Source organism: Pomacea canaliculata, linkage group LG12 (genome assembly GCF_003073045.1).
Source record: "Pomacea canaliculata isolate SZHN2017 linkage group LG12, ASM307304v1, whole genome shotgun sequence".
NCBI classification, from domain to species: domain Eukaryota; kingdom Metazoa; phylum Mollusca; class Gastropoda; order Architaenioglossa; family Ampullariidae; genus Pomacea; species Pomacea canaliculata.
Window position 1 is genome coordinate 20967125 of NC_037601.1, and position 22538 is coordinate 20989662.

A 22538-nucleotide genomic window follows, 5' to 3' on the forward strand; every position below is an offset into this window, starting at 1 on the left:
AGACTTTCAATTTTCCATATTATTCACTATATTAGTTAATGTTACCACCAAAGAAGTAAGTTATCTTAAAATACTTTTGAAGTACTATTTTGGCACGAATTTTTTTACAAATACGAAACGTCATTTTTAGACAAATGATTCCCAAACAGAAACCACGTGTGTTGATATGCTGTGTGTGTTGTCTCCGCTTGTGCGAAGTTGAAATACTATGTCTAAATACAATCAAAAGAAATTTGGGAGTAGAAAAGGAAGCCGACAGCAACCGAAGCTAGGGTTCCTGAAGGAGGAAACGCTAAGCTATTATCGAAGAGTGTATGAGGCTGTGAAGGAAGGTTTTGTCAGTGACGAAGATAAAAGTAAGTTCATGGATCTCTCTTTAAAGTCCCAAACAAAACTATTTGCTTGAACAAAGACTAAAAGTAAATTTTGAAGAAACATTTATTTTACAACTTAGGGAATTTAATTGTACCTGATATTTTATTTCTTGACGAGAAAACCTTTTTATTTAGAAACCAACAACCAGTTAAAGCAATACAGTTCAGCATCTAAGCTAGTCTTTGCAATTCTGTTTCAGATATATTTTTAAACAACACTTTCAATCAACTGGTTCAGGAGGCCTTGGAGGTGGCACAGAATCAGACATGCAGCAGGATTATTGAGTCTCTGATCTCCCAAGGTTTGAGCAACAACCTTCGGAAGCTGTTTGTAGCCTTATGTGCTGACCTTTCAATTTCTTTCCTAGACCGTTTTGCCAGCCATGTATTCCAGACATTGGTTCTTCATTTGCCTCTTTACTTTGTGGCAGCAAGGTCTGATGGAACAGACGAAGCAACAGGCAAAAATAAGACTGATAATGACGAGGAAGAGGACATTGGGCAGGAAAAAGTAGAAGCCAGTTTTAAAGAAGTGTGCAATTTTGTGTACAAAAATTTTGAGACATTGATGACACATACTTATGGAAGCCATGTTTTGCGAAGTATGCTGGAGACTCTTAGTGGTGTGCAAGTGGAACATAAGATTCATAAAGGAAAGGGTTCTCAAGCCTGCCAGCAAATAAATGGTATGTGAAGAGAAGCTATAAAAAGGCCTTGCACATTTTAATAATATTTTTTGCAATTAAGCTGCTGAAACATGCATTTAGGGGCAGTTTGATAACATTTACTCACAAACTTGTGCACAAGTGGGGCTAAATCAGGAAATATTAACTATACAGCTGGAGGTCTGTTTCTGCAGATACTGTGACATGCATACACAGAAATGCTTTTCAAGCCCTCATTCCTTCATCCCATTGTACAAATGTTTTTCTTTATGCCTTTTGACAAATAATCCAAGTCCAAAATTGTTTTCAAATGAATGTGCTAATTCCACTATAAGAAACTAATTCCAACAATTTGAGCAAAGAAACTTCTATTCAGAAGATCAAAGGCTTTGAAGATTGCAGTTCTCGTCAGAGTTTTATTATGAGATCAAGACCTGAATTTAGACAAGCTTTTACATTTCCTTCAGTCCTCAGTGATATCAGTTCTTAAAATTTAGGTTTCTTCGCATGTTTTTTTCTTAAAGTGGAAAACAGTTTTTAAAAAAATTGTCTCAAACTAATAGTTTGATTCTCCTGTCTGATGGATTATAATACATGTTATCAAGTTTTATAGAAGTGATTCAAAATAACCATATATAATTCTTCTATTCTTTATGAAGCCTGCCGTGATACAGCTTTTAGGAATGAGATCTAGAATTTGGTAAACTCTCAGATTAAAAAACCACTTTAGTTATTCAACATAAGAAACCAGTTTGATAATGGGTTTTTGACATGTAGGCTGTATGCTGGGACCATATGCAAACATCTGTTAACCACAGCAGTTGATTGTCTGTCACAACAACTACAGGGTGGATCAATGCAAATGACTTCTCTTTCTATCTGCACAACATTCAGAATTTACCACCACTTTTCTTGCACAAACTGCATATTTAATTAGTGAGCACTTGTGAAAAAGCTATAAAAAAAACCCCACCCAGAACACTCTGTGACAGCAAAAAATAGATGGCATTTGATCTTCTAGAGGATATACACTCCACAAGTAATTCATGTTTTCCTTCCACTGCATGACAACACCTTCAACTGATTTTATCCAAATCAGCAGATGACTTTCTATTGTTATCATCATCTGCCTAAATCAGGGGTCTCAAACTCATATTAGCATGTGGGCCGCAGTGGAAAGTAACAGCCAGTCAGCGGGCCGCACCACGAAAAGAAAATGTGTTTTCATTAAATTTTACGAACACTACTGTCACTGCAGTTAAATGCTAAAATAAAGTTTTTATAATTATTAATTACATTTAGAGTAGTTTATTACATGCACAGGCAGTTTAGTTTATTAAAATAAGTTGACGTTGTCTCTGTCACTAATAACGGGGGTAATTTTCACCGCGGGAATTAATCACCAAGCACAACATACATATACACCACGGGCCGCACAAAAATGTTTTGCGGGCCGCATGCGGCCCGCGGGCCGCGTGTTTGAGACCCCTGGCCTAAATAAACAAGCTTACTTAATGAATGCAACCATTAAACAAGAAACATCATTTAACTTCACCCATCATCACATTCATGACAGTTGCAGGTCGAATGTGCCCTCTGCTGCTGATCCTCTCATATCAAAACTGATCATTTCTTAAACTTATATGCATATATTTCATGTTGTTTGCATTTTATTTTCTTTTAATGGTTTTAAGCAGATGATAATGTTAAACTTCATTCTTAAGAAATTAATTGTGTCTTAAAGAATTTTGATTTTTTAAGTAGAACGACAGCTTAAAGGGCAGAACTGGCAGGTACCACAAAACTTTAAAGAACTTTTCAACAAATATGCAGGGAAGCTAATGCAACTATGTGATTATGAAGGTGAGATTGATCATCTTTTGAAAATGTAGTGGATTGTATTTGTATTATTTTGCATCATTAGCAGTATTTAAAGTTTCATGTTTGTCTTAATTATCCACCAGATTTCTAGCTGCAATTTTATCTTTCAGGTAGCTGGTGAGCCATTTCTAATAATAATATGAATAATGTTAGTAGGAGGTGTAAACTGCATCCAATTTAGAGAGTGTGAGGTAGATGTGTTGGCTGATATTGACTGAACAAGATTAGATTTGAAAGAAGTTGGAATGCGGCAACAGTTTGGTAAAGTGGAATTTTTAATAACAGACTGCTTGATGTTAAGTATTGAATTGACAGAAAATCGTTCAAAAACTCTGTCATTTTGTTTGCAGTCCATCTCAAAGATACTAGTGCAAGCCCTGTCATACAGACTGTTCTTTTAATATGGAACAAAACAGACGAAGACCGGTGTCAGGCTGAGTGTAAGACCATCATACAGCGTGTCAAGCTGTCCTTTTCTTCAGAAGATCATTCAGAATTGTAAGATTTTCTCTCTGTGCACAGATTCTGCTGGTGTTCAACTGCAATGTCCTATTTATCTGTGAGCATATACAAGGAGTGCTAAGAGAACAAGTAACAAACTCATCTTGCAATTATCTTGGTTTGCCAAAAGATATTCTCTCTGAAACGAAACTGCTGATTCAAAGCTGAAAATAATGTCAATAGTTCTTTTTTATAATGACTAATAGATAGGTGCCACCAGAATGAAAAAGGGAGGTGTATTTGATGTAAACTAGAATTAATTTTTAGTTGTTTTGAGGGAAGTGGAGGCTTCTTAGGCAGCTAGTGGACCAACCTGGTCTAGCTTCATTTGCTGAAGACATGAATGGCTGTTTCAGTATTCCTGATATGGCCACCAGCCAGGTAGGATCACACTTACTGGAGCTCATTATGAACCTGAGTACTCCACAAATGCTTGAAGAGATGCATGCTGCTCTCTTTAAAGGGAGATTATTGCACTATGCAATCCATCCAATTGCAAATTATGTCCTACAACGATTTATGTCTTCTTTGAAGGAAAAAGCTCTTGTGAGTATATTTTATGAGATTTATTTGAAATATTTAATTTTAAATTACCTGGTTGTTTCCCAGTCACTTTAATGTCTTAATAGAAAATGGAAGTATCCTGCACATATCTGACAGTTTAAATGTAGCATTTAAAAAAAATACGAGTTTCATTTGAGGGAAATATCACTTGCAGTAACATAGAAAGAGCAGAATTTAAAATTTGAAACATTTGATGCATTCCTATCAGCTTGAATATTTTTTTAAAAAATTGTTTTCTCTAATAAGTCTTCATGATAGATATGAAAACAGGGTTCGAAGGGTCCTTATTAGTCCTTACGTAGAGAATTTTTCGCTGCAATGCCTTATAAGTCCTTTTATTTGCCATGCTGTCCTTACAATTCCTCACTTACATCCTTACATTTTCTTTGGAAATCCTTAAGGATTTTTTTTTCATGAATGAGTTAAAAGTTGAAATTTTGTTTTTTTTTTAAAACTTCTACATTTCATTCATGGCTTTGGGAGGTGAAAAATTACATTTAAAGCACAAAAAAAGCATGCAACTAGAAATTATTAAAATAGAGTTTTTATAATAGTGCTTATAAAGTTACATATTTCCCACTGACAAAACAGATTACTACTACTATAGTGCTTTTTGTTTACCAGTTGGCAGAGGTTTTTCAGGAGCTGTCAAAGCATGTAGAGGATGTACTGGCTGTTGGCCATCTTGGAGTGATTATTTCGCTGGCGGATGCTTGTCGGCGAAATCAGCATTGTCAAGATGACCTAGTGAAGGTAAAAACACCAAAAAAAAAAAAAAAAGAAAGAAAAAGGCAATGTAATGTAAATAATGTTCACATAAGTTAAATCAAACTTTTTTATACACTTTGTATCAGAATATAGAATGAACATAAATTTTACTTTCTTTTTTAAGATTTACAATGTTCGTAATACAATTTTTCAAGCTTCATTTACATTTTATTTACATGGATGATCAGCAAACAGTATCATGCATACAAGCATTAGAATTTTTTTAATGTAAACTAAAAATTTTAATATATTACACTTTCTGATTGTCTGTATAGGTGCTAATGGAAGCTTTTCACTGTAATGAACCAGTTGAAAGACAAATACTTTTACCAAAGCTGATTGCTTCATTTATAACATACGATGTCTTCTTCAAAATAAATGAAGATACCGGCAAACCTCCTGATGATGCTAAGGTAGGTTGTTTGTCATTCAGTCATTCACGGTGCTTTGCAAAAAAATGATCAAGCAGCTATGACTGTTTCTGTGTTTAAAATAAATAATAAAGATTAAATCAGGCGTGGTGCAAATATTTAATAATTCAAAATATTTTATCATGGATAACTTTTCATTGTATTCTGTGGGCGGTCTGGTGGGGCGGTGGTCACCAGTGCAGTGAAGGTTAACACTGTTCTTTCTCTGGCATCTGTTTAGCTTGCCATGAAATAGCCTTTTAGTTGCTGACTGTGTAAAACACCAGTTTCTCCTCCTTCTCATTGTACCCTGCAGTAAATTGATTTTCTTCCCAGGAACCTCTGCTAACGTCAGTAAACTTGCAAGGGTCCCTCCTGGTGCAGCAGTTACTGCAATTTGACAGACCCACACTTATGACTCAGGGTATTGTAGGGATGACACCAGCAGAATTAAGTCTGCTGTGCTGCTGTCCTATGGGTAGCCATATTGTGGATGTCTTCTTTTCTAGTCCTTATGTGCTTCAAAAGTGCAAAGATGATTTTTTGAAGAAACTGAAGGTAAGCTTTTGTTTTAACTTTACACTTGTCAAACAATTTTGCCTAGCAATAACAAAGTTAACCAGCCTTTTTCCAGATTTGAAGAAGTGGTTCAATTGTGCATTCATGTAAATGAAAGGACTTTCAACTGATAAAACACGATGACCAGCAAGTCATATTTCCAGTATAGTCCACTCCACATCACCTTTACAAATGAAATTGTGTTTCTAATTCTTTTTATCTAAATTTGTACCCAAAAACTATATCATAAAGAACATTAGAAGTAAATAGCTGCTAGATGCAGTCAAAAAGATTTTTGAGACAGGATGTTTACATGGCAGGAGGATCCATTCTGCACATCAAGTATTTTGCTCATGTATTTGTTCAGTAGACTATTCGTAACATCAAATGTCCTGTTTTGAAGAAATGTACAGCTGTGGTCCTTTATTTTTCAAGTGCAAATAGTTCATTATCACTAGTCGCAGGCTTTTGATGCTTATCACAAAACATTTGTCTTGACTTGCCAGCATTCCAAAAACAAGTGACTGTTTAAAATGAAAATTAGTTTTGATAAAGTTAAGGGGGTTGGAATTGTGGGTAGAGGTGACTTAAGATTTCGTAAAAATATAACTCCGTGTTGCTTTCTTGCAGCAAGGTAAAATGCAACCCAAACCTGTCGATAATAATTTTCAAACTTGTTAAAAATTTAAGGATAGACATATAGCAAGAAATTTCTTTTTTCCCATACTAGGGTCTTCTGATGGAAGTGGTTTGCTCAAAGAATGGGAGCCGATGCATAGAAAATGTCTGGAAGAATCTCAACTTCAAGCAGCGCATCAGTGTGGCTGAAGAGTTGGCTGAAAGTGGAGCACGTCTTCACAATGATCGTTATGGCCGTTTCCTTTATAGCAGCTTTGGCATAGCGCAGTTCCTTCAGCAGCGAAAACAATGGATACAACATCAGGGAGCATTGACAAAACGCCGTCGAATGTTAACTGATCTGCTTCACAAAAAAGGTGTGAATGTCAAATTATGAGTCAGAGAAAACTGGGGCAACATTTTTTTTCATGTTACTTTTTTTATGCAGTCATTTCATTGGGAAAATGAGTGTGATTAAAAAAAGTTATCTTATTCGTGTTAATGCAGATTATCAATCAAAATGTCTATGCAGAACATTTGTTGCTAAATTGGGATAATTTGTGTTACAGAACCCCCATCTAAAAAGCAGAAACTGCAGAAGGATAACAGAGAACTCATGGTACAGGTGTGTAGAACAGTTTTACAAGTGCCAGAAAAACCTCCCTATTAATTTAGTTTAGTTTATTCCTTGTTGCTCCCTTAAGGAGCATAGGGCCGCAACAAAACCTCCCTATTAAGAATCACTAATTGACTAAAATGCAGCATATTTATATAGCAAAATGTTTATGAAAATTTGGGGGTTGTATCTAAGAGGGGTCACAATATGGCAGGTCTTAATCAGGTTTTACTGTAGTGATTTTAGAAAAATAACTGGAAATACAGTTGAGTAAATTAAGAAATGATGTTGAATGATGTTGGTAAGTGAATGTTGTAGCAACCTTCATTGTTAGCAAATTGATGGACACCATGTCTTTTCCAGGATGAGGAAGATGATGATAAATTTACTGCAATGTCCAAGGCGGCAAAGCCAAAACACAATAAAAAATCAAAATTAGCTGCTGAACCAGACAAAAAGAAACCCAAAGTGATTTTACAGGTGGGTAAAAACAGATCCAGTGGTAGAATGACAAGCAATTAACTAAAAACAAATCAAGAAGAACATTAGGAATGATGACAATGGTCTTTTTATCTTTTTTTTTTTTTTTTCAGGAAGAGAAAACTGAAGACAAAGTCACGAAGATGTTCAAGACTGCAAAGTCAAAAAAGCATAAAAAATCTAAATCAGCTGGTAACTAATTTATGATGTGTTTTGCAGAAAGGTAATGGTAAAAAATAAACTTTGCAGCTAACATAGGTGATTCATATGCAGGTATATCGAGATATAAAAATACTGGTTTTAAGTTTCAGAGGACCTTGTAAGTTTTCTCCAAATGAAAAAAACATTATCACTATGGTCTCTAAGAATGATGTAATCACCAGTCTTGAGAACATAAAACATCTCCTACGTGTCTGGACATGATTTAAAAACAAAAAATAAACTGTTGGATGTTCAGTTCGTTTGATAATACAGTTTCCATGCAGACCCAGAGGATGGATCTTGGAACCAAATACATTTGGCATTTCCCTTGTATCTAAAGAACATTTTTTATGGGGTCAATTCCACAAGAGATGCTGCTTGACAGCATAACCTCATGAACAAGAAGAAGATGAGGGTTGGTGGTGGGGGAAAGTGGGGTTGAGGGGAAAGGCAGCAGGTGGGCTTGTTGTGAGTGAATTTGTATGCAGCATGTTACAGAGCGTCGATGTGTGTGCATGTATGCTTCTGTGTATTCCTGTCCTAATGCAGGTGAAGCAGGGTGTCTGCAGTGAAATGTGGCTAGAATAAAATTAATATACAATCATGACATTTCTTGTTTTGTTATTCAGCTATGTTGTGTGTAGGAGCACATTAAGTTGAGAAAGAGAATGTAATAAAGATGCTAGCATTTCCGAACAGCTTTCTAAACTTTTTTATACTGTACAAGTTTTGGTGTGTGCGATGGTCAATGTATACACATTTTGAGTCAGCAGGTCCATGCGCACGAGACCATAATATAAATTGAAATATGATTCTTATTTACAACTCAGTGGTCATAAAATAACGATGCATTAGTATTTTGATGAAGTTTCTAATTTGAAATTCATGTGCACAATCTTTGAAAGACAAATCCTTCATTTTGAATAATCTCAAGATGACCAAATTCTAGTCGATTTTTCTTCTGAAAACAAGTTTTCACTATTAATTTTAGTCTTTCGTGTCTAAAGCATTTTGTTACTGCTTAGGGCCGCAACAACACCTTGCCAGTGGACCTGGTTTTAGGCAACCCTCTCAGTTGGGCCCAGGTGGTTCCAATATCCTTTGCCTCACTTTCTACTGTTTTTTTCAAAGTCTGTTTTGGTCTTCCAACTCAACTCTTCCTCTGGGGATTTCAGTCAAGTGCCTGCTTGGCAATGGTGTCAGCTGGTTTGTGCAGGTTGTGTCCTATCCAGCCCGATTTGCACTTTGTGATGTCTTGGCTAGTGCCAGTCTGGTTGGTTCTTTTCCACAGGCTGCTGTTTGAAATCTTTTCAGGCCATCTGATTCCCAGAATATGGTGTAGTCATCGGTTGGTAAAGATCTGGAGCTTGTTGTTGGTGTTTGTCACTCTCCAGGTTTCAGAACCATACAGTAGGACTGCCTTCATATTGGTGTTGAAGATGCAGAAGAATAATGTTCCGAAATTCCAGATGGGAGTAAAACATTTATAACATAAACAGAATAAGCACGACAGAAATCAAAAGGTAACCCTGCAGACAACATATTTCACCTCCGTTGCATTCTTTGATTTGTCCATAGAGGCATGCTAAATAGTGGCATTAGAACGGAGTCTACGATGTTAAATCACATCCAAGAAAATTGGGAGCACTACTGAACTGGCCTGAAATCAGTGAAGGTCAAGAATGTTCAGCTAAGGAAACTTCATACAGTTTTTTAATTTCTATGTCTTTATAGACATCTAAGAGCATGGATATGAGGGATGCTTGAATGGCTTCAACCTGGTCTTGTGGACAGTAGTCATCAGAACTGGACCTGCAAAACAATTTGCTGGTTACAAGATTTGTCTTGTAAAATTTGTAGATATGCAGTTTTATAATCATGCTACAAGATCATTCAAATTGACAAATACCTTTTGGTCATCTTTTCCATCGAAATATATTGAAAATACTTCAGAATATACTAAAGGAACATTTTATAACCAGCAGTGTAATGGAAATAATCCAATGTTATCCACCTGCTTCTGACTAAAATTCTATTGCCTAAGAGTTAATTATTTGGGGAATTACCATACCAAAGCCAGTTGTCATATAAATAAGTGGAAAATCAGGGCTTCTGCTAAGGCTAAATTCTTTGGGGTCCCAGGGACCCCTTCTTCAGATTTTTAAGGGGTCCCTGTTCTTCGCCCAACTTTGGAGGGGACCCCATTGACGAAAATTGAAGGGGTCCTCCGAACTTTTACTGCGTACTGTACGCAATTTTTTGCGTAAGCAGAAGCCCTGGAAAATTATGTATGACAACACATAAATTATCCTTAGGCCTCTGCGTGTGTTACAGTAACTAGCACAGTGAAATTTACATCATACTTACCTAGCAACAGTAATAAAACTAGGAGGGGATAACTGCTGTAGGATGTCTGCACATGAGTCCATCAACTGCTTTATCTGCACAGGAGAACTGACATGATGAGGAAGATCTGTGTCATCCATTGTGCAACCAGCTTGGTAAACCATCCCGAAGTCCACTGGTTGGTGGGAGCTTGATCGAAGACAAAATACCAATTTTTCTAGCACAGCTTGCCTGTCAAGAAGACCAAACCAGAATTAATTTGACAAATGTTTTGTTATATTATAATGTTTTTGTGTTCACATTATAACATCGAGAGTGAGGTTAATGAGAATGAATATTTGAGAAATGTATGCTGAATGATCATAGAGACTAATAGCTGGAACAAGCTTGCCTGTCACTTTCTTTGACAGTAGAAAACATTGAAAAATATTATTACCAGTACTCAAATTTATGACAGAATAAGATTACATGTATGTACGTGTGATACTTGGCTTAGAAGTAAATGTAGCAATCTGATGGACTGGTTTTCTGTACTTGGTTTTTATTTATTTGTTTTTGTTTTTTTGCAATGTAAATTCACACCATGTGACCCTACTGAATAAATAAAATGATAATAATCTTGAAATGAGGTGATACAATGAATTTTTTTTAAACCTTTTTTGATCTTTCATTTGTGGTATAAGATCTGGGTTTTCCTGGAGCTGTTCAAAAGCTTTCTCAAGCTCTTGGAGTTGATCAATGCGTGCGGCAGTAAATTCAGTGAGATCCTGTATAAACAGAAAAAATACTCTGACAACTGACTTATTTTTCATTCTTCAAAAAAAGTACTACATTGTAGTTTATGAAACATAAACAAGCATCATGTGTGTGCATGCTCACATCTACTTGCTATGTGTGTGTGAAAGAGAGGGAAAAAAACCTACCCCAACATTTTTCTTATTAGGCAGTGTATATCCAAACAAGTCTCTGAGAAGAGCAGTCTGCTCAGATGTGAATTCATCATAAAATGGATCTTTTGTAGAAAAGAAGTCAAGATCAATGTCCAGCAGAAAGGGTCTTTCACTGAGCTTTTCCTGAGCATCTTTGAGCCAGTTCAAGTGAATAGAATTATCACCCACATTCACAGGTTTTGTGCTTTTCATCTTGCCAGTCCAGCCATCTGGTTTTATTGTGATGACATATAGGGTAACTTCTTTTTCATTAATGAGCTGTGACTGTGGGGCAAAAAGTCCCTCTGTAAGGAAGTATGTTTCTGTACAAGTCACCCTGAAATGTAAAGCAAATAGTGTTGTAAATGTTAGGAATTATTTAACTCCATCAGTCTGTCTCCCTCTTTTTATCATTTTATGACATTGTCCATAATTCCCTGAGCAGTATATTTTTTCTTTCATTTGGCACCAAAAGCAATATCTTAGAATGAAACATGGCATCTGATATAATAACAGGCAACACCCACCTATTCAATACACTCTGCTTTATTGACAAGATCACAACTATTTATTTATTACCTTAATTTTCCACTTTTTCGACACATTCCAACATAAAACGAGATCTCTCCTTCTGGTAGCTGAGGTGCCCAGGGAGGTCTCAACCAGTAAATTCTGTTGATATGCCCCGCAAACACTAACGGTAGAATCCAGTTTTCAATGCTAAGTGACCTATGAATAAAAGAAAGGTGAATCACTCATATTGGTGTCTTTTTTTGCATAATGATCACCAAGGATTTTTTAGCTCCAAAATCTTTTTAACACTTGCAACATAAGATAGCATCTAAAACAAATACAATAATATTTGCTATTTCATCATCTTGAAATCTTCTTTATTTTAATTGTTGCTTGTTGTTCGTCTCATTCTGACAAGTGATTTGGACGAAGCAAACAAAAAAGTATGGGCATTTAGTATGTATACTATAAAATGTCTTAAATCCTGCATATTCTCTTAAAAGACCCAAACCAAAGCTCTTTGTCTTGAGGAACTCTCTTCCCCTGGATGTCCGCCAAAAAAGATATCTCTTCCATGAGTGTTGCTCATAACAACAGTCCCCACAATGTTATTCCATGTTCTATTACTTTTTTTTCACTTTTTTCCATCTGTCTTCTTGTTTTCCTTTCCAGATTCACGAAACTCTCAATCCTTACTGTTTGTTACCCATATCCCCTTTGAATCTTACACATTTGTTTTTCATTACTTATCGGTACTGTTATTTTCCATCCTTCAAACACTATGTCTCAGTCTTGCCTTAAATGCTGAGTGCATGCTCCTTCATGCATGTTATCATGCATGTTATGCACTATATAAATCACACATTTATTATTATTTTTCTTGCATATCTTAAATAGTAGCAATATTAATAACCTAAAATATGTAATTTGGCCCAGCAATACCACATTGCTACTTTTGTTTCAAGCTAGTGATTACTTATTGTAACTTCCTTTGGTAAGAACCATTTTAAGCTTTGGGTTGACTTTTGAAATAACAACAAATTATATATTTTTTTTACCTATCATCTGAAATATTTATGCTATCCCATTCTCTTGGAAGCTTTTGTTATATCATTTCACTGTAGTTTTAAAGGCATGCAAGAAAGACTGACCTGTATAGCATTTCTTTGTTAAACACATAGTCTGCTGGCATGTTCACTGGGAGCAAAAGATCTGGATGAGAGTCTAGGTGTACCAGACTCATTCCACTTAATGCCAAGTGACGAGTTGCTATAGCACGATGTATGTGGGGCACCACCTGTGATATTTAAATTATGAATAAGTGTGGAAAGAGTTCATTACATAAATGACTTGCTGGAAAGAATGGACTGAATAGTTACACATATGACACTGCTTTCATAAGAATACATTTCAATCCCAGTAATTGTGCTTAGCAGCATGTCTAGACTGGCTAACAAAAAAAAAAAAAAAACTAGAGCCAAATTTATTTACGTCTAGAGCTGGAGAGATAATTCTGAACTTACTTTTCAATGTTGAAAAATCCTTATGGTACACAAAATGATTTGTTATGATCTAATATAAATCCAAGTATATACACAAGCTGAACTATATTTTAAATTAAAACTAAGATTTTGGAGATCGAAATCCCCATGTGTTTACTATTACCTCATTGTGATCTTCTTCTATTACTACAGGAAGACGTTTGAAACGTCGAGCAGGTTTTTCATCAGATGCCATTAGAGAAACAACTAGGTATCGCCTCGCTCAGTTTGTCATTAACGTCGTCATGCACCGAAGAACGAAACGTACTCCAAAGGGAGAAGAGCTCTCCGAGCAAAGAGGAGAATAGAGTAGTTTCCCTTCGCTTTGCTTCAGCTTACAGACATCGATGTTTGTGAGGCACTGAGGGGAATTTTATAATTATAATATAGAATGCATTCTAAAACTATATAATCCATTCTATAATTGTAAAATGCATTTTTACTGTATTAGTTTATTTTTGTCACTGATATTCTCTATCACGAGGATTCTTAAATCTTAAAATATCACATGGAAATCCCACTACAGATTTCCTGACCACTGGAGTCCATCGCGGTAGTAGGAATTCCTGTTATCATCTTTGTCAAAGAACATCATAAACACTTTAGGCAGAATAAAGTGAGACAGAATTAGTGCCTCCAGCATATATAATGTATGTTTATTATATGAAACTCAACTTCTGCATGTGTAATGCTTGGGTGTTCTGTCCTTAGACCTTTCTTTAAAATAAAAAGAAAAGGAGAAGAAGAAGAAAAAAATCCACTGACCATTCCCCCCTTCGTCAGGCCTGAATAATAAAATCATAATTGTCGCTTTTCCATTTATGATATTAAACATTGTGGTGCTTTTGCGTGTCTCTTCGGGCAAAAACAACCCATGATGATTTATGCTTTTGAAGTATTGATCATTTTTGTTAATTTGTTAATTTTGCAAATTTGAATACCATTTTGTTATCTGCTCGCTCAAAAACGATTTTTACGAGTCCCAGTACAAACCACTAATATACTAGCTTCTAGCGAGACATCGAGTTACAAATATTATATTATTTATAAAATCTATTATAAGTATTGCAATACTTATACGTTACGTTTTTGAGCATGTCCGTAAATAGACTACTAACGAAGCATGAAATTTGCTGTTAGTAGCCATAACCAAAACACAGTGGTGTGTGCCTCTTCTGTGTGTTTTCTGTTTAGTTATTGTTTATGGCAATATGTTTGGCAGCGCCAATTAAAGTATTGGAGACCCGGCCGGGCTTCTTCTTTTAAAATTCACAATCAGTGGACATTTATATAGTTCGCCAAGAACCGGTGTTCGAAGTGCCCTGACTAGATATAGACTATGCCTTTTTGCTGATAAAATGAAATGCCTAAGACTTGTAATTCACCCCATCGCTATGGATCGCAACTGCCCGTCTTGTCATGATACCGAAGAGTCAGAACTTTATTTTAATTTTGTTTGCCTGGCAGACTCTAGTCTTCGAGAGAAAATCATACTCTTTCGTAGATGGCCATCTATAGTTTTAAGTCAGCTTTGTTACTTATTATCACTTCAAACTCTAAAATCATGTCCAGCCTATCGTTATTTGTTTCAAGGTATTTCATATTACGTATCGATGTTTTTTGAATGAGAGCATTGTCTTCTGGATTGTAGGATATAGCGTCAATGTAATTGCTGCCAAGATTTATACGTATTTACTGGTGTATTTGGGCTATTCATGAGTTAAGATTTTATCTATTTATGTACCTGTAAAACCACTTACCCCTTGAAAGGAAAAAAACACACACAATTGAAACAATCTACAAAATACGGGTGATTTATTTTTATTGGAAGTTCACAATGACATTGCTTAGCACCCAATAATTTACACAAACATAAAATACCATCTTTCTTTCCTTTTTACGCTCACACACGTACACACGTAGACACACCCACACACTCACACACACAAAATGACACAACCTCTCTGCAACCTTTGGTCCCATGAGATAGTTCAGTCGTTATCTACGATGCATACAGGAATAACATCAGTGTTTCCCAATGCACAGATATACAACAGGCCGATAATCCTTTCGATTGTTTTTCGTAAATGACACTACTACTCAGAAATTGCTTGTTCATGTGTTTCTTTCTTTAATTGTTCGTGGGCAAGCCATCACCATGTTTGTCAAGCTTCTCAGTCAACTGAGAGTGTACTTGGAAGTTTTTGAAGGCACTTGGCCTGAGCAATGTTGTCCCGCAATATTCTAGCAACAATGAATATAAGCAGCTATGGTCCTTCATTTTGCCGCAGTTTCGCAACTTACAAATATTAACCCTGTGACACTAGCAGACTCATTAATGAGGCAGTTATTTTGAAACATTCGAGACGAAACATGCTTATTTATACCATGGGAAAGATCTCCACTCGCCCCATCGCTTCTTCGTAAGAAGGAGGGCGACCCACGAACGTGGGGCGAGAATCTCGCGAACTGTAGCGTGAAGCCCACAATTGTGGGTTGTGGTCTGCAGTATAGGGTCTCAACCCCCTGCACAAGTCCGTGCATTGGTGATGACTGAAGAAACACTTGATTCCCTCCTCTCCGAGGTCTTCGGGACCGAATCGAGCCGTCCTGGAATGGTAAGTGAAGGCAGTTAGTGTGTAGGATCTGTAGTCGCTTCTCTGGTCGGTTACCGCTCCTTTCATCCCGGCCAGAAGGTACTCTCCGTGGGAATAATGGTAACTGGCATGAGCAAAAGCTTCCAGAAGAGGGTGGTCTCCCTGAGGGGTGCCATCGGCTGGCAGCAGCTCCTGGTCGACGGCGGCTTTCGCTGGGACATCCTGGATGACCACGAAGTCGGATCTTCGCACGCGGTTGTCAGTTTTATTGAAGATGCGCTCAGACCCTCGACCTATTTTCTTGACCTCCGCGTAGTAACACCCCGGCACTTTGATCTTGTTTTTGCCCGCACGGAAGTGGTGCAGGACGTTGCGAGCGAGCTGGTGCTTCGTGACTTCCTCCGCGCATGCGCACTCTGTCCGCAGGTCCAGCGTGGAGGGAATTTTAACTAACAGGTCTGTGCAGTCGGGCATCAGCTTTCCTCGGTGAATGTCCCAGGATTCGTCCCTGTGGAGGGAGCTGGCTTGGAAGGAGCACGTCTCCATGTAGGGCTTGCCCTGTGGACTGTCCTTCAGGCGGCTCGTGTGACTGTAGGACAGATTTCCCATCTTTTCCTGCAGAAGTGTTCCGAAAGATGGTGTGAGATGTTTGTAACTTGCGCTGGTAACAAGAAAAAAATTAATAACTATTATTAAGTTTTTTGTTTTTGGAGGCAAACGTCTCTTCTCTGTCTCATATTGAAATTTCTATTAGTAATAAGAGAAAAATATAATAGCAAACAACCACTTGGTTAAGAGATTAAAAAGGAGGAAAAGAAAAGAAACGAGGAAAGAAATAAAAGAAACAAGCAATGGAGAGATGGTAAAAGAAGATGAGGTGAAAACTGAGAAGAGAAGGAGGAACGGAAAAAAAAAAAAAAAAAAAAAAAAAAAAAAAAAAAAAGAAAAAGAAAAGAAAACGAAAAGCTGGTCGTGGTATGTACTTTATATACAGAGGACTGCTGGAAGTCTGACAAAACCGACTCTTAGCTTTTGGTACCGGCAAACCATTTAAAAGTTTCATATACGAAACACGTAAAATTCTTCAAGCCAACGGTATAGTTGAAATTATTTTGTCAGTTACTCACATCTTCATTTATTTGGAAGGGAGAGGGTGTTTTTTGTGGAAAAGTAGTACAACTTCCACTCCCTACGACCCCAAAGACCACAGAACCTTAGATTTTGTCCCTTCGTGAACAGGAAAGCTTGGGTTTTTTTGCTTGTTTGTTTTTTGTTTTTGGGGTGGTTTTTTCTTTTTTTTTGTTTTTGCTTTTTTGTTTTTGTTTGTTTTGTTTGTTTGTTTTTTTTTTTTTTGCTTTTTTTTTCGAGTTTCAGTTAGATCGGAAGCGAATTCGATTATTGGTGGAAAAGAACTGGAGAATTCCTTCGCAAGCAGTCCAGAGATGTGGGTAAATATTGGTGTATGTGCTATAGCAACATCAACAATAATAATATATGATCTTACAATGTTGCTCCCTAGAACAAAACGCATAAACAACAAGATACAAACAAAGAAAATCAATGGTGTTAACGTACCAATCTACTGACGAGGAGGCTGTCAGTCACTTTGCCTTGACAAGTTCTTTACCGGGTGGCGTGTCGGGTAAAAACATCATTTAGCAGACGACACCCCGTTGAGACCGACTGTCTTTCACAACAAAAGCCGACTGTGTTTACAAACAGCTCCTGGCACTACCTATGAAGCCAGACTGGACAGTCTGCCCTGTGGATGTGGTGCAAGTCCTGTGTCCTGTTCTTGTAATTATTTGTGTGAGACGATGTTCTGCCCTCTGCTTTATTATCGAAGGGAGAGGAAGATCGTGACCAGACCTGCTCTGTCAGTCTCTTGTTTTTATACACATCCAGGTCTTTTCAAACGGGATTTTCCGAACTACATGCCAGAACTGTACCAATCCCGCACCCAGCGTATTGTCTGCCTTACTGAATAATTAGCAACATAAAAACTGAAGTTCTCAAAGCCCCGCCCACCGCCGATAACCGTCGGATTGTTTTTTCCCTCCACAACCTTGAGCCTGGAGACACGGGAGGGGGGCGTGGATGGAGGGAGGTTAGGAGGCGGAGATAGCGGATTCTTTTCTCGGGAATGGTTAGCTTAAAAAAGGTCATGGAGTCTGCTCGGTCACGTGACGTCAATGTTCGGGGTGGAGGGTGCCGCTAGCAGCCGGCAACAAGCGGGTAGCGAATCAAAGGATGTGTGATTGATAGACCAAGTGATATATAATGAGTATGTCTCGGTGCAATATCATGTTCAGCATGATCCCCTCCCTCTCTTTCCTTCATTCCCTCTCTCTCTCTTGCACTTACGCACACACATGCGCACGCACACACACATGCGCACACACACACCGCGTTTCACTGACTGTTTCCAAGTTAAGTGCCGAGACCAAAAATAAATCTTTCGTCAGTAACCTAGTCCCTGAGAGGAAATCTTCTGAAGCCTCCACTCGCATATTTATTTCGCCTCTTACTTTCCTCAGCCTCTCAGTCTCATATTTCAGTTTAGTCGTCTGCTATAGTTCCATTCATCATGCGTCATCATGGGGAAGTCCCGCTAGCAGTTGGAGGGATGCCCACGTGACTGGACTCCTCGGTCGACAAATCATTCAACATCTTACAATGTTACAGGCTGCTTCGGTGATGGTTAGGTAAGGGAGATGAGCGAGAGGGGAGGAAGGTGGCATGCATTTTATATGGAGTTTCTTACATCGAAACTGTTTATACGAAAAGTCTTACAGTGTGGTCTTTCAGTACATCGCCGGAAACTCGACAATATAACAAAATAAATAAAAAAGAAAAAGTGATAGATTTCAAGAAGCAAATGCATTTGTTGTGCATTTGAACCACAAAACGTCAGCAAAATAAGGAAATAGTACAGAACATTTTCTACTTTTATTTCATCTATTTATTTTGTAATTTGCGTTGAAATGGGGTTGGAGGTCTTGGAAAGTTCTCGTAGCTCTCTATAACAGTCACTCATTACAATGCAGGCGCACTTGGGAAAAGCAGGTTAAAAAATGTCTTGTTTGCTTTTGCTGTTCGACAGGGTGGTAAATACAACCGCTCGATGTCAGTGAGCTAGAAGCAAGCACTTACCTGACGATCACGTGACCCTACGACTCTGTGTGACGTCACACACAAGCAAATCTCACCTTCGATCTCTCACCCACCGTGTGTTCTGCCTGCTTGTTGTGACGACGCTTGGCAAACACGTGATAAACATACACAGACTCACATATGCACGCACGTACACAACTGCTCTCTCTCTCTCACACACACACACACACGCACGTGCCTGTTATGTTAGAATCCTATATTATCCCTTCTCCAAGATGTTGATCCTGCCCTCACGGACAATATCACGAATGTATTGCCGCCAGTGAGTGTTGACCCTCGTCACGTGCATATTGTTGACCTTTTACGCACAGGGTCATCTCGTACACTAATCTTACTCTGTGTAGCTTGAATACATGACTACTACAATGCATCGTAACCACCATGATAAACATACTTTGTACTTTCTGACTGTTTACAGAGAGAAACTAAAAACACAGAAATACATTTTTCAGATGGAGATCATCAGGCCTCTTGTAGCAGCTCCAGGTGAGGGCGGAGGTCAAGACAAGCCAAGGTGTGAGGTCTCAGTGTCAAGTATCTGAAGATGATTGCAATGTGTTCAGGATGTGTGGTTGTATCCTGGATGGAACATTCTAGTGACGTGTCGGTCACGGCGATGTCCACATACAACCTGTGTCACTGCTTGATGGATTATTCTTGCTCACGTGATGCCGACTTTTTTTAATGTTGCATCTTCCTGGGATTTTCCCAGTTTGTGCGTGACCTACATTTTTTCCTCTTACGACCTCTTCTTTCATTGCTTCTTCTCACAACTTGATTGTAATACAGAGAAGGTCAATGTGCTGTTTATATATATACACACACACACGCACGCACGCACGCACGTTGACATGTCCAGTAATTTTATTTTTATGAATTATGCACAAGTGATGATGTCACTTCATTGACAAGTAAATTCTGAGACTTATTTTACAACATAAATATGAGTTGACTGCGATAGTGACCTTTGCAATATAAATATTAATGAACTGCTCGCCATTGTAGTTCACGTGACACTTGTACTTGTAGAGCAAGAAAACTGAGGAAGTGATGTGTGATGACTACTCACAGTTTGGTACAGTAACCGCTGGGAAATGTTTTGAGGCTCCTCACCTGCTGTGAGACTTCACACAAACTAATATCACGTGAAGAGAAATTATCAATGGCACTAATGACGAAAGCTCGCATATTTTTTATTATTTACAGCGCGTGAGATTTCCCCCGACTGTCTTTATCTTCCATTTGACTAGAGTCATGTCACCTGTCAGATCTTTCCGTTCCACAACATATTCTTGGATAATTTTTCTTTCTTTCTTTTTCATTCATTTACTCGTTCATTCATTTTTTCTTTCTTTTGCATGACATCATTATCTCTGTCTCAGCCCTAGCATAAAAGTAATTTAAAGTGGTAGTGAACATCTGTCTCTGTCCTCTGATCTCGTTTAAAGTTCTCACAGCCAGCCAGAACTCTCGTCACTGAAGTCGTCAGGGGGCGGGGCCGACGGCAGCACGTGATCCACCCCGTATATCTTCATCCGGACACACAGGTCGGTGCACTGGTGATTCTCGAAGAACAGCTTGATGCCCTCCTCTCCCAGGTCGTTGCTGCCGAACTGGAGGCTTCTGGAGTGGCAGGCAAAGGAGGTCAAGGTGTACGCCTTCTCGCCGTGTCTCGTGCCTCTCGCGAGACCCTTCATACCGGAGATGACGTACTCGCCGTCGGAAAAATGGTAACTCGCGTGCGAGAAGGCTTGGAGGAGAGGGTGATCTCCCCTGGTCGTTCCGTCCACCAATAGAAATGTTTGTATCGGTTGCGACACCTTGTTCTGGACCACCACGAAGTCCGTTTCGCGGACAGTGCGATGTTTTCTGTCGGTGATGTGTCTGGCACCATACCCCAGCTTCTGCACTCGGCGTAAAGACTACCCAGCACTTCAATGGCCGCGCTCAACTGCGAGCAGCAGCGATCGAGACCAGCTTGGCATGGTGATTTTTCATCACCTTGGGCCAGACACTCCCACTCTGTCCGCAAGGTCGGCCCGGACACACACCTTCACGACGATGTTGGTCTCGTCAGGCATCAACTTGCCCTCGTGAACCTCCCATGTCAGCCCTTGCGGACACAACTCGATTTGAAGGAGCAACATGCCGACAGTCTTGTGTCCCATCGGTGGCACCTGACGGGAAAGGTGTGGTTGTAGGACAACTGAGCCATCTTCTGAGAGACCACTATGTCTCCAGGTCTTTGGACGCTGCAAAATGAAATTATTTTTTTCTATTGCACATATAGCCACATTATGATAAAATATAATAACTTATGGACTGAGTTAATGACAGTAACAAAATAGTTTTCATGAATAAATGCTCAAACGAAGAGAAATCGGCATACAGACACACTCACCCACACGCACCCAGAGTTTCTTGTAAAAGAAGAACCTAGAATCTAAGGCAGAACATGTGAACACTTGAAGACAACAGCACCAAAGTTTACGAAAAGCGTGGATAAACAAACACACATACCATAAACACACATACTCATCCATATTTTTATTTTCAGGCGCGTGCGCCGCACACACACATGCAACAGAGGTATAGTCATGTACAACAAAATGATAGATGGAAGAAATGAGACACCACTAGCCAGATGGACAGAAAAAAGTAAATACTAGAAAAAAGAGAAACTTCGTTCATTCAGATAATGCACGTACCTTAGAAAGACGTAGTTGACACGATGAACCACTCGTATTTCGATGTATCGTCACATCCTGTCCCACACTACAGAAGTAACATTCCTTGTCAAAGCTGTGGCCAATGTTGGACAATGTTCAACAGACCAAGTGAAACTGTCTACTCGCCTTCTTCAGCACAAAGTTATTTTCTCCACCTGTTACATCATTCTGTGTGCAGGGTCCTGACCCTGGCTTGTATCCTGTCTAAACTCTGTCTGGAGCTGTTGTACCCGCACGTGGGATGCTTTGTTAAAATAATCTGCTAAAGGCGCGCGCTTTTTCTGACCACATCAAGGGATTGGGGATGAAAGTCTGTGAGGCAGGTATGACTAATCCGGGTATTTATCGCCAACCGATAAACGTACTTCCCAAGCATGAAGCATTCTCCAGAGAAGTTGTTGGTTTAAAAAAAACAGGTCACACAAGATAAAAGGCTACTGAGATTTGGATATGAGTCGCCGGTGAATGTCCCACATAGTGATGCTTGTTTATCGTCCACGTCTCCCACGCCACTGATTACTCGGGAGCGCTCGGTGAAAACAGCTCACGACGACTGCGAATAAAGCACAACTAGAAGCCTTGGTGGATGTAACCCACAATAAAAACAGCCAAACTAGTACTAACACATCTAACAGACATAACCAGTGTGTGCATCCACCCGTCTCTCCATCCAGTCTCGAGAGAAGTTGGTCGAGGGACCTGACCAATGAAATTCACAATAAACGTTCTTCAACACCTCCTTCAAACGGTGTGCTTGAGTGAAAGGTGTCAAACGAAAAAACAAATTAAATAAATAAAACCACTGCATAATTTGGTCAGAAGGAGGAGAATTCTCAAGCGCAGACGGTCAGAAGGCATAAAATACAATAAACAGACTTGTTTTGACCACACTGTAGCCTTGAAGTCTCCTCGCGACAGCTTGACTGTTTTTCTGTCGAGGACAATCCCAGGTGTCTCATTCCCACACCTTCACCTGTTTCATTAAAACCGATTTTATGCCCAGTGTCTGGATTATTTGCTTTATTATTTAGTTTTGGGTCGAAAGCATCCTTGCCTCTGTGACCGATGTTGAA

General features: G+C 38.7%; 3 protein-coding genes across 7 annotated transcripts; 1 reads left to right on the top strand and 2 right to left on the bottom strand.

Annotated features, from left to right (window-relative positions):
• Window positions 1-126: 126 nt before the first annotated feature.
• On the top strand, window positions 127-8243 carry LOC112577105 (nucleolar protein 9-like). Of its 4 annotated transcripts, none has more exons than XM_025260055.1 (12): window positions 127-356; window positions 575-1060; window positions 2801-2902; window positions 3271-3418; window positions 3778-3967; window positions 4610-4738; window positions 5029-5166; window positions 5500-5721; window positions 6452-6716; window positions 6909-6964; window positions 7319-7435; window positions 7549-8243. In XM_025260055.1, exons 1-12 carry the CDS (start codon window positions 209-211, stop codon window positions 7633-7635), a joined length of 2088 nt encoding a protein of 695 aa, XP_025115840.1. In that variant the 5' UTR covers window positions 127-208; the 3' UTR covers window positions 7636-8243. The 4 variants fall into 4 exon arrangements, with proteins under 4 accessions (XP_025115840.1, XP_025115842.1, XP_025115843.1 ...); XM_025260057.1 differs by having other exon boundaries at window positions 4628-4738; XM_025260056.1 differs by having other exon boundaries at window positions 128-356; window positions 2804-2902.
• Window positions 8244-8958: 715 nt separating this feature from the next.
• Window positions 8959-13230, bottom strand: LOC112577107 (UPF0489 protein C5orf22 homolog). Its single transcript, XM_025260059.1, has 7 exons — window positions 13090-13230; window positions 12576-12721; window positions 11491-11640; window positions 10906-11248; window positions 10637-10749; window positions 10004-10213; window positions 8959-9448 (listed from the first exon to the last, which is right to left on the bottom strand). The coding sequence occupies exons 1-7, from the start codon at window positions 13159-13161 to the stop codon at window positions 9313-9315; spliced, it is 1170 nt and encodes a 389-aa protein (XP_025115844.1). The 5' UTR covers window positions 13162-13230; the 3' UTR covers window positions 8959-9312.
• A 1526-nt stretch (window positions 13231-14756) lies between these two features.
• On the bottom strand, window positions 14757-17543 carry LOC112577108. 2 transcript variants are annotated; one of them, XM_025260061.1, is made up of 2 exons: window positions 17138-17543; window positions 14757-16177 (listed from the first exon to the last, which is right to left on the bottom strand). In XM_025260061.1, the coding sequence occupies exon 2, from the start codon at window positions 16169-16171 to the stop codon at window positions 15347-15349; it is 825 nt and encodes a 274-aa protein (XP_025115846.1). In that variant the 5' UTR covers window positions 16172-16177; window positions 17138-17543; the 3' UTR covers window positions 14757-15346. The 2 variants fall into 2 exon arrangements, with proteins under 2 accessions (XP_025115846.1, XP_025115845.1); XM_025260060.1 differs by having other exon boundaries at window positions 14757-16223; window positions 17138-17540.
• Between the last annotated feature and the right edge of the window lie 4995 nt (window positions 17544-22538).